At 38.3% G+C, this 11518-nt stretch overlaps 1 protein-coding gene across 1 annotated transcript in view; it reads right to left on the reverse strand.

Annotated features, from left to right (window-relative positions):
- Positions 1 to 11518, reverse strand: part of LOC107599217 (extracellular matrix protein FRAS1-like) — a 127503-nt gene that overhangs the window by 22787 nt on the left and 93198 nt on the right. Inside the window, exons 30-44 of the mRNA XM_016290751.1 lie at positions 11270 to 11384; positions 10563 to 10700; positions 9868 to 9900; positions 7953 to 8084; positions 7448 to 7576; positions 7099 to 7346; positions 6855 to 7006; positions 6162 to 6324; positions 5939 to 6071; positions 5161 to 5345; positions 4312 to 4468; positions 3532 to 3795; positions 2315 to 2503; positions 2085 to 2204; positions 1797 to 1976 (exon numbers count right to left, since the gene is read on the reverse strand). Coding sequence (XP_016146237.1) covers positions 1797 to 1976; positions 2085 to 2204; positions 2315 to 2503; positions 3532 to 3795; positions 4312 to 4468; positions 5161 to 5345; positions 5939 to 6071; positions 6162 to 6324; positions 6855 to 7006; positions 7099 to 7346; positions 7448 to 7576; positions 7953 to 8084; positions 9868 to 9900; positions 10563 to 10700; positions 11270 to 11384 — 2338 coding nt within the window. The remainder of the gene's footprint in view (positions 1 to 1796; positions 1977 to 2084; positions 2205 to 2314; positions 2504 to 3531; positions 3796 to 4311; positions 4469 to 5160; positions 5346 to 5938; positions 6072 to 6161; positions 6325 to 6854; positions 7007 to 7098; positions 7347 to 7447; positions 7577 to 7952; positions 8085 to 9867; positions 9901 to 10562; positions 10701 to 11269; positions 11385 to 11518) is intronic.

The raw sequence follows: 11518 nt of genomic DNA on the forward strand, positions 1-11518 counted from the left end.
GACTTGTCATTTGCACTTATATATTGTTGCTCTTTTGTTAGTTTTGACTGCTTTTATTGTCCTCATTTGTAAGTCACTTTGGATAAAAGCGTCTGCTAAATGACTAAATGTAAATGTAATGTAAATATGTAGAACCAGGGCAAATGCTCAGCCCTTTTTAGTGAAATACCACTGTGCCCCAGTAAAACATGACAGTAGAGATTATTTTGTACTGACCCGAGAACTATTTTCCTTGATCATTTTTCAAGCAATTTTGTTGTGTGCATCAGCAATCATGTCACCTGGTAAGAATCAGAACTAGTGATACCAAATTTGCCAACGAATCACTCTTTTGAGTAAATCGGTCATAATGGTTTGCAAAAACACTGAGAATTTTTTGGGTAATTAATCTCAATTAGGGTCATAGCATTGAACTAACAATATATTATAATAATAATAATATGTTACACGAAAAGGAGAATTTATTACAATTATTTATTTAACTGACCTTAATTTATAGAACAAGTTTATCTAAATTAAGTGTAACGGATTTTTTTTGTTACTATACACTGCTGCTAGTTGGAAGCTGAGTTACTGTTTTGATACGGAATAATTTAGTTCTACTTTTGATAAGTCACTCCTCCCAACAAATATGGAGGATGTTTGTCTCTACCTGGTTTGCTGGAATGTTCTAGATGGCCAAGCTGAGGCTGTTTGGTGATTCGGTAAATGAGTTCATCTGGTTCACTGTCCTGATCTGTAGATGAGAGCTGCAGTGTTGTGATCTTCTTCAAGGTGTTCTCATCCATAACCAAACCCTTATTAACCACCACTGTGGGAGGAAGTCTGTCCTCTGAGAGAGAGAGAGAGAAAAAAAAAGATGAGTATGTACTAAAATAACTTTCTTCTAACATTCCTGAACATGAATCTTTCAATGTCCCAAAATAACTTCTTGGCTCACCTAGAACGTTAATGAAGAAAGACTGGTCAATGACTCTGTTTCCCTCGGGATCTTCCAAGTTGAACTTAAAAGAGAAGCTGCCTCCACTTTCTCCCTTTTCATGAATGTATTCCACATGTCCTGACAGACGAGGCACAAAACCACATGAAACAACGCATCTCTGCTTAGAAATTGGATGATTATGTATATGAGAGAGAGAGAGAGAGAGAGAGAGAGGAAGAGACAGCAACCTTTGTTGATGTCATCCTGGGTGAAGCTGGTGACAGGTCCTTTGACAGATATCTGGGCCTTGTTTCTGCCCGTATTCAGCAGCAGGGAGCCCACGCTCAGGTCTTTACTAAGGGTGAACCGCAGCTTAAGGTTATCTGAATCTATGTCCGTCCCTTTTAGATGCTGCTCTGTGATCTTAGATGAGGAACCTGCCAGGAGGAATGAGCAATGATAACAGAAATGATACAGGCATTTAAGTTATTTATTAACATCAACTCAATCTAACTAGATATGAGCCTCAATTATTCACATGAAGTGTTTCAACTGGTGCATTGCAAGTAAGATCTGTTTAGACTGGATTACTGCAGTTGCTCTCAGAGTGTAAGGCACTTCTCTAGTTCACAAAGATGTCTGGCAGAGAGAGATTATAAGTGCATAATGCCATAATTTCGGTCTGGTTCTCACACAAAGCTGTTAAATGGCTTCAAAAGACTTTTATGTGCTTCTCATCCCTCTCCTTTTGTGTTCCACAGACGAAAAACAAATACAGGTTTGAAATTATATGAAGCTGAGTGAATGAGAATAATTTAGTTCTACTTTTGATAAGTCACTCCTCCCAACAAATATGGAGGATGTTTGTCTCTACCTGGTTTGCTGGAATGTTCTAGATGGCCAAGCTGAGGCTGTTTGGTGATTCGGTAAATGAGTTCATCTGGTTCACTGTCCTGATCTGTAGATGAGAGCTGCAGTGTTGTGATCTTCTTCAAGGTGTTCTCATCCATAACCAAACCCTTATTAACCACCACTGTGGGAGGAAGTCTGTCCTCTGAGAGAGAGAGAGAGAAAAAAAAAGATGAGTATGTACTAAAATAACTTTCTTCTAACATTCCTGAACATGAATCTTTCAATGTCCCAAAATAACTTCTTGGCTCACCTAGAACGTTAATGAAGAAAGACTGGTCAATGACTCTGTTTCCCTCGGGATCTTCCAAGTTGAACTTAAAAGAGAAGCTGCCTCCACTTTCTCCCTTTTCATGAATGTATTCCACATGTCCTGACAGACGAGGCACAAAACCACATGAAACAACGCATCTCTGCTTAGAAATTGGATGATTATGTATATGAGAGAGAGAGAGAGAGAGAGAGAGAGGAAGAGACAGCAACCTTTGTTGATGTCATCCTGGGTGAAGCTGGTGACAGGTCCTTTGACAGATATCTGGGCCTTGTTTCTGCCCGTATTCAGCAGCAGGGAGCCCACGCTCAGGTCTTTACTAAGGGTGAACCGCAGCTTAAGGTTATCTGAATCTATGTCCGTCCCTTTTAGATGCTGCTCTGTGATCTTAGATGAGGAACCTGCCAGGAGGAATGAGCAATGATAACAGAAATGATACAGGCATTTAAGTTATTTATTAACATCAACTCAATCTAACTAGATATGAGCCTCAATTATTCACATGAAGTGTTTCAACTGGTGCATTGCAAGTAAGATCTGTTTAGACTGGATTACTGCAGTTGCTCTCAGAGTGTAAGGCACTTCTCTAGTTCACAAAGATGTCTGGCAGAGAGAGATTATAAGTGCATAATGCCATAATTTCGGTCTGGTTCTCACACAAAGCTGTTAAATGGCTTCAAAAGACTTTTATGTGCTTCTCATCCCTCTCCTTTTGTGTTCCACAGACGAAAAACAAATACAGGTTTGAAATTATATGAAGCTGAGTGAATGAAGAATGAATTTTTAGGTGAGATATTCCTCAAAAATGGCTTCTGGAAAGCATTATCAAGCTTTATTATTAATTTATTTATTTTTGGATATTTTAAGAGTCATTATTAATAATTCTAATGTAACAAAATCATAAAGAAAACCACAGAACAATGTGGACACACTGACAAAAAAATATTTCTTACAATGAACAGTGTAACTTTTTATTATTTAACAAAGCAGTGAATACTGAAAGAACAATTGCAATTTTTCATTGTGTTTTTGTCATTCAACATAATGAATTAAACTTAAAACATTTTATGTTACTTTTATGTTAAATTGCTTGTGTTTATCCTTATTTTAAAAATTCTTTGGACACAAGTAAGCAATAAATACATGTAAATTATTTAGATGCTATTTTCTTTATTATTTACTATTAAGTACAGCCATTTGTATATAACGCTGCTCATGGTGAGGGGTTGGGGCAGTAAAGGGATGCAATGGATTTTTTTGTTTTAAATGAGAACACTGGCAACTCATTTTAGAAGCAGTTAAGAAACTAAATATTTATTTTGTACGGAACTGTGTCTGATATAATGACGACTACTAAAAATAAGCAACCTAACCAATCAGGGATGCTTGGAATGTGTGCAAGGACAATGTAACGTAGTTGTATCTTGACCTGCTGCAATCTGTAGTCCTCTGTTGATTGTGACTCTAGGGCCTTCTCTCTTCCTAATATCCATGCTGAACTCTAGACGTCCGGTCTCTGTGTATATGCCATCTGTTACTGAAAACTGGATCTCGTCAGTCCCAGAGCCGCGTCCATCTGGGGTGTAGACCAGAAGCTCATCTAGAACATCCTGGTAAGTGAAGGTGGAGCCTTGCTGAAGAATCCTGCCATTCTCAAAAGGCTGAGAGTAGAACTGCCTTCTGCGTAGCTTTCCTTTTGAAACACATACAGAAATATTGCAAAGAAACTAACATTGATGCTACGTTCCTTCTCATTTTTCCATCAAACACAGAATAAACACACATAAAATTAACACACATCGCTCTGCTTCCCATTTGAAATAAATGTGCACTTGACCTCTAATGGTCGCTTGATGTAATTTTTTGTATAACTGCACAGCTGTCATAACACTCTGACGCGGTGACTGTATTTCAGTTCTGTCAGCTCCATTCCTCACTTGTGACTCCTAATAAAACTGCTGTGAACACCTTGACATGCATCCATAAAGGTTTAACCAATGAAGCTCTGTGGGTCATGGCCTTTCCTCCGACTCTCTAGTCAAAAGCAGAGGCACAATGACAAGAACATCAATCAGTCACACAGGAGCCAGCCGGAGCAGTCATGTGGAAAATAATGGATGTTTTCTGAAGGCTGCCCATGAATGAGCGACAGAATTGGGAATGGAGTGGGCATATGAAGAGAAATAGAGAGAGAAGGACAGCCACTGACCGTATGAAGGCTTCTTGATGAGGGTAAGGAGAAGCTCATTTTCAGGTGTGTCCGGGTCCAAAATATTCAGGGAGGAGTTGGTAATGATCACACCGGAATTCTCCTCCACTTGGATGCTGTTCACTGAGATAATTGGGACTCTATCCTCCTTGGTGTGCTAGAAACAACATCAAATAACATCTCATATATAAACCTGACAAGTCGGGAAAGAGAGACAGGAAAGAGATGGGAATCTGGACATGATGTAGACTAGCTTTGAATTTGCATCCAGGTGAGCCAGCGGCTCCAACTACTTTTAAGATACTGCTAAATTAAGAAAAATCAAAGTACCCGTATGTCGTCTAAAGTAACAGCAAAAGGGATTCTGAAAATGTAGTCTGGAAACCATTCATTAAAGAAACACCATCCAGTTTTAAGCCCAAAAATTATTTTTTTGTGTCCGTACACTAGGGTATTCGTGCAGTGCACGTGATGTAAATACTGTCAATACAATAGAATGCGGATTTTTTAGAATTGTGCGTACTTTGTACATTCAGCTCGCATATTCGCCTTGAATTTTTTTCCGCTAATTTTGTTTGTCCACAAGGTGGCAAAACTAGCTTGGACAAAAAACACTGAAGACAACAACAACAATAGCGTTTATATTGAGGGGGTTAAAAGAAACCCCAAAAACTCTAACAACATTTTTAACAGTTTTAACTTCTGGAAAGGAAAATACACTGGACAACGAAGAGACCTTTTTAGTGCAAATGTGTTGACAGCCTGTGTTAACACTATCAAATGGACTACACATTCGGCTGTATGCAATAAAATTAAAGTATACTTTTGGCTTTAGTATTTCAACTATACCTGGATGTCTATGGTGATATCAAAAGCCTCAGTTTGACTAGACCCATCACTGATGTAAAAGCTGAAGACATCCTGGCGGATGTTGGCTTGGCGGATGTTTTGAACGTAGAAGATATGGTCTGAGGTGAGGTCTTCTATAGTGAAAGGGACGTCAGGGCTGATCACGCGAGATCCACCAATCGCTGCTGGACACAAAGCACACATCTCAATGTGCTGAACAAACAACACTTTGTTCTGGAGACTGCTTTTTACTGGGAATAACATTTCTGAGCCTAATATCTAAACAGTTGATCTCAAAAACAACAAACAAGCAACTTTCTAGACAAAACACAAGAGAAAGCGACTGTCAGTTGCAAGACAAGAAATCGCTAATATTTATGAATAAATGGCTGCGAGGACCAAAAACAAACCCAAAATCATGAAAATAAAACAAGTGTTTTCTTAAAGTAGATGCATCAAAGCAGACATCAGAGTTTGCATCTGTTTTGGATGAAAAACTCAATTTTGTACAACTGTCGTTGGGTGTTTATGTTCCACCATGATCTGCATCTCCTTTCATCTTCCCCACTCAAACAGGAAGCCTGAATAAAGATGACTGCTTCAATCTGAATTTCACAGATATACAAATCTCTATTACAGCAAATGAGCGCTCTCCTCATGAATAAAATGACGCCATCAGCAACTGCTGAAAAAAAAACCCCATCTGCCCTTAAGTGACTGGGAAAAGGAAGCTAACAATCTAAGATATATTACACAAAGAGATAGCTAAGAGATTTACCTTGTTTTGTGTTCTCAATGAAACCATACTTCGGTGGGCTGATCAGCCACACCAGGAGGTCCTTTCTGGGTGTGTCTGGGTCAGATGCAATAAAGTGATTGGCTGAGAGCTGGACTCTCCCTCCTTCTTGAACCTATCCACAAGAAACACCGTAAAGAGTTTGGAAAGGCTGAAAGAACCAGATCTAAAACTAGTTGACTGGTGAAGTGGGAACCGTTCTCACCTTAATGCCGCTGTGGACCGTGACAACAGGTGGCTGTCTCTGGGTAGACGTGATGGTTATAGTGAACATCTGGTTCTCCAAACGATTGTTCTCACCATCATAGACGACATAGTGGAAAATATCAGTGACAGGCTGGTTACCCGTTTCAAAGGATGTAACATACCTTTAAAAAACAAACAAAAAAAACCGATCATATTTCATCATTTCTCAGCAGGGCTCAACAATTTAAAGCAATTAAAGAAGCTTGTGTTGTAATGCATGGTGAGTCTCCCCAAGCATTTCAACTCGCCACACATTTTACATGCCTCATTTATATTAACATAAGCTGAACTAGGAAGGACACATTAATACTGGTAATGACTTAAAAAACACACTGAGAAGGACCAGACCACATATTGAAAATGAAAGCAATACTATTTAAATTCAATTATCGTAAAATAAATGAAAGAGAGCTGCTAAGAATATAAAATACATCTGATGCAGGCAGGAGTTTTATAAAACTAAAACCATAAAAAACTTAAAACCTGAAATAAAATAAACATAAAAAATAAACTTTACTAAAACAAAAATTATTAAAACTTTAACAAAATTTTTAAAAATATATATTAAAAATAAAATCTAATTCAAAATATGAATAAAAACTATAATAGTATCTTAATGATACTACAATAATACTGGATGCAGGGAGTTTACCTGATTTTGTGGTTGTTGATGTCCTCCATTGTAAAGGAGGAATATTCACTAAGTTCCTCATGGTCTGTTTCAGCCTTGGTTTTGGTGAGGATCCCATACATCGGTACAGAAACTAACTGCACAAAAATGGTCTCATCGGGAGATTTATCATCCTACAAAACATTGACAGTTACTTTTAAGCATATTGTAATCTACCAGTTTTAACTTTTATTTTCAGTTATAGTCAGAACATGTCGTTCCTTACCATATAAGCTAACTGCGAACGTCTAATGATGGTACTGCTCTTTTCCGCCACCTCCATTGACAGCAGGGCCTTAGGGTCGCGTTTGGGTGCGTCACCTTTGACCTCCGACACCAAGACCTGCACCGTGATGGAGGTCATGGAGATCCCGTCCGTCACAGAGAAAGTCATGGAGTCCTCCTCTGTGGTGAGACCCGCATGCTCATACTGCAGAACGTTCCTGGTGACGTCACTGGAGGTGAAGGTGTCCCCTGAGGTGAAGGAGAGTTTTGATAAATAAACTAAAGCAACTGAAGCCAGAAAATAAGATAAAGAAGAACACACTAGGGAGAACCAAAAATGCAGTACCTACCATTGACCATCTGGACCTGGGAGCCAAGGTCCACTCTCAGGAGGGTCCCGTGTAGGGGCCCCTCCACCAGCTCAAACTCTAGCTCTTCAGGGGCCGTATCAGCATCCGTCACTGCTAACTGCCGTCCACCTATATGACACAGAAACAAATCCACGTAAGAATAAAAGGCGCAAATATTATGTTTGTTGCGCTGACACCTAGTGGTGTGGATGTAGAAAAGGTTTTCGAGAAATGCTCTATTTGCACTAAAACGTCTGTTTTTTCAATGTCAAAAATGTGCATTAAAAAGTGAGCATTATTCGACTAGTCATGTGATATGACTGCCATCCTAATCACTTTTGAACATGATTTAAAACATTTTTCAAAAGAACTAATCAGTTCTTTAACTCTAAAACTTTTTTTAATGAGGTACAAAACTTTTTAATGACACTGACTGGGCCTTTTATATACTTATTCATTCACACTAATTACTTTGTAGCACTTACACCAATACACGTGTCCTTACCCACTGGTGCCCTGCCGCCGAGACTGACCTCCAGCACCGGATCCAGAATCTGAGAGACCGGTGGCTGCTGATGATTGGCCAACAACAGAATAGCAAAGTCCATCTCTGGAGTGGTGTGCTCTCCATCAGAAACTGACATAAGAGAGGGAATAGGAATAAGTCACACATGCACAAGAACACTGCTGACCTTCAGGCCAGTTCTGTCTTCTGCACTTCGGCTCAATACAGCACAGATGAATGAATCAGACAGAGAGAGCGAAAGAAAACAGAAAGACCAATAAAGACATCTCATCCTCCAGAGACTGAACATTTGATGTAAAATACAGGGATAACTTGGCATATACAACTATTCAACATAATATTATTTCTTCATAAATGTCAGCAAAGAAAGATCCATTTGATAAATGTCGAAATCAGTCTTTTAGCTGCTGTAACCTTCAAAGCTCAAGTAGTTGTGTGACGTATATATATATATATTTGTGCGTGTGAAAATTTGTAACCATGGTATCCTTGTGTCCTCCAACTTAACACTTACTGTCTGTGAGGAAGCACTGCATTGATATTCCTGATATTCTGGTGAGGGGTTTGTTCTTAACCTCTAATATTTAACCTTAACAGGACAGCTTCTCTTTGGTGATATACTGTATGCAAGACTTCTCCAAACATTTAGTCTGCTTAAACCTGCCCCTGCAAGCTCACATTCATCTGCCTCCACCAACTTCATCTGAACGGGAAAAAAATATTTCACTCTCACGTGAAATTCTTGACTACTGTAATTTCGGCCACAAAAATTCGCAGAAATAAAAAAGGTAAACGCGACTGCACATTTTTGTATTTTTATAAAATGTTCTAGTTTAAGCTAGAAATACAATAAATGAGTTTGAAAATTCACTATTGACTTACACTACATTAAAAAGTAACTGTCAGGAATGCTAAAACATTCATATTTGCATAGAGAATTGTGAATGGTCTTGTCTTTCTTGGATTTACATACAGTAATCATCGATAGCCTCCTTGTCTACTTATTTTAGTGATTCTACTGTGCATCTGAAAACAAAACACAGTTTGAGTGTCAAAAAACTGCAGACATTGCTTTTACATTTCCCAAAAGACGAAAATGAATAAAACAGAACAGTGGTGATTTGGTATTAAAAAAGGATCATTCATATTCCTTTATGATGATACAAGTAGCACAAAAAAAACTATTTTTTGTAAGGGTAGAAGAGAAGAAATTGTTTTTAAAATCAAAGTTACAATTTACATATTTTAAATGAAAGTGAGACAAAACAAAAACCTTATTCCTGTTAGAACAATGAAAAAGAATAAAATGAAAACAGAATATTTAAATTTCAACTGCGCATGTTAACAGATAACAGCTGAGGTGAGATTCTCGTTCTCAAATTTTATGACGCTGTTGTTGTTTTCCTTCAGTTGAGTATATGTATAAGTTAGGAATAAAAAGCTCCTTTAGCATAGACTTCTGATGCTGCTGTTCTTCTACACTCTGTTGTTACTCTCCATCCATTACTAAAAGCATTAAAAGGAGTTTGTCTGCCCTACAGTGCCCTGTTTCCATCCAGACACAGAAGGGCATATGAGCAGTCACAGCTCTGATTCATGGGCACTGCGAGAAGAAGATGGATGCACAGTCGTATCCTGCTGTCAGGTGGAATAAAGCATATGGATGGACATCAGAAAGAGAGAGGGAATCATATTCCCTCTTAGGAAGAGAAGGTCCCATAAATAAATAATAGCAACACACCAGGGAATGTGGGATCAGAGGCACAGAGGGATCTGTCTATGGTGTTTCAGAGGAAGAAATGAATTCTGGGTTTGCTGGAAGCGTGTAAGGTAAGAGAGAAAAAAGCAGAGTCGTAGGGGGGTTACAGAGGCCAAAAGTGATTATACTGTATACCTGTGAAATGGAGGCTCACTGATTCTGGTAGACCTGCAGGAATGAAACCGCGTTAGTGGTTACTTTCACAATCAACTGCTAACAAATCACAATAATTAGAGCGCAGGGTGAGAGGTTATTTCATATTTAAACAGTTCAGCTGGAGAGGTGAGTTTTACAGACTTATGCATCACTAACAATACCTCAGATGTTGGGTTTGACAGCCCAGAAGCACCAATTAGCATCAGATTAGTACTAAATCAACAGTGTGCTGGCATATTCTCTAATTAACTTCCCACACAAACTGTACACATTTCAAATGAATGAGCGTGTCATTATACTACTGTGTGCTACTATTGTTACAAAAACTGCAATTAGAAATGTTTAAGGACTAAAATTTCTAGTTGACTCAAAAGATCTGTAAATGAATGAATCTGAGTGGTTGCATTCAGGTTTGGGATTGGAAGGGTTTATTTAAGATACAGTAAAAACAGTAATATTGTGAATTATATAACAGATTGTGAATGAAATTTAAAGTAACTGTTTTCTATGTTAATATTTTAACATGTAATTTATTGCTATGATGGCAAAGCTAAAGTTACTCTTCTTGAGTATCACATAATTCTTCAGAAATCATTCTAATATGCTGATTTTGTGCTCAAGAAACTCTTTTTTTTGTGCTCTTTTTCTTTTCATGTAATAACGCAAAGACTAACCTGTAAATGAGTACTGATAAAGCTCCTGAAGGTGGGAAGGAGCTTGAGGTGGTCTGTAGATAATTTTGCCACTGTCTACATCAGCCTGGGTAAAGAGACGCACATGATGGTAAGGTCTATCCCTGTGCTCCAGCATACCTGAAAGAGGAGAGTGACATCATCCTATTAATATTAATATTACAATCAGTTCAGTATTAGAAGCTAAGAAATTAAATGAAATAGAGATTGTGGGATAAACATTGTGGGACTGAGTTCCTTATGCATAATTTATACATTTACACATCCATCTCAGTGGTGATGTCTTTATTAAAACAGATGAAGATTAAGTCAGATTTCTTTTGCATAAATTAATAAATATTCACGAGGTACGTCACAACTAGCATCTTTTTTTCTACCATTTCTTCTATTCTGAGAAAAGGTTTATGACTATTCTATGACTATGTTATTTAATCCAAATGAAACGTCTAATCCACGAAAGGATATGAAATATCTGTGACACTGAGCAACAACCACATATGAAGTTTCTCATAATGATCTTAGATGTGAAATGTCTACCCTTCCAGTAAAGTCTCGGCAAGTTTCCTTTGAAATCCTCTACTCTCTGTTTAATGGTACAAAAAGGAGAACAAAACAAAACTATCAGGCTTCCATTATGCCTGTAAGTGTCCTACTCCTCACCCCTATGACAATAATGGAGGTTTAGTTACCGTGGCCTGAGGTAAGCGCTTTGGTGATGTTGTAGACAAGCTTGTCGCTGGGCGTCTCAGAGTCAGTGAAGGAGAGAGCAGACGGAGATATCACAGTCACGCGATCTTCCAGTGCCTGCACACGCACATACACAGCCAAAAACATTTACACTGATGAAGACAAAAAAGTTTGGAGATCATATGGATCTCAGACAGTCAAGTGTTTTTTAATGTTTTTAAAGTCTCTTATGCTCACCAAGGCTGCATTTA

This window comes from Sinocyclocheilus grahami, unplaced genomic scaffold (genome assembly GCF_001515645.1).
Source record: "Sinocyclocheilus grahami isolate Dianchi unplaced genomic scaffold, SAMN03320097.WGS_v1.1 scaffold262.1, whole genome shotgun sequence".
Classification (NCBI taxonomy): domain Eukaryota; kingdom Metazoa; phylum Chordata; class Actinopteri; order Cypriniformes; family Cyprinidae; genus Sinocyclocheilus; species Sinocyclocheilus grahami.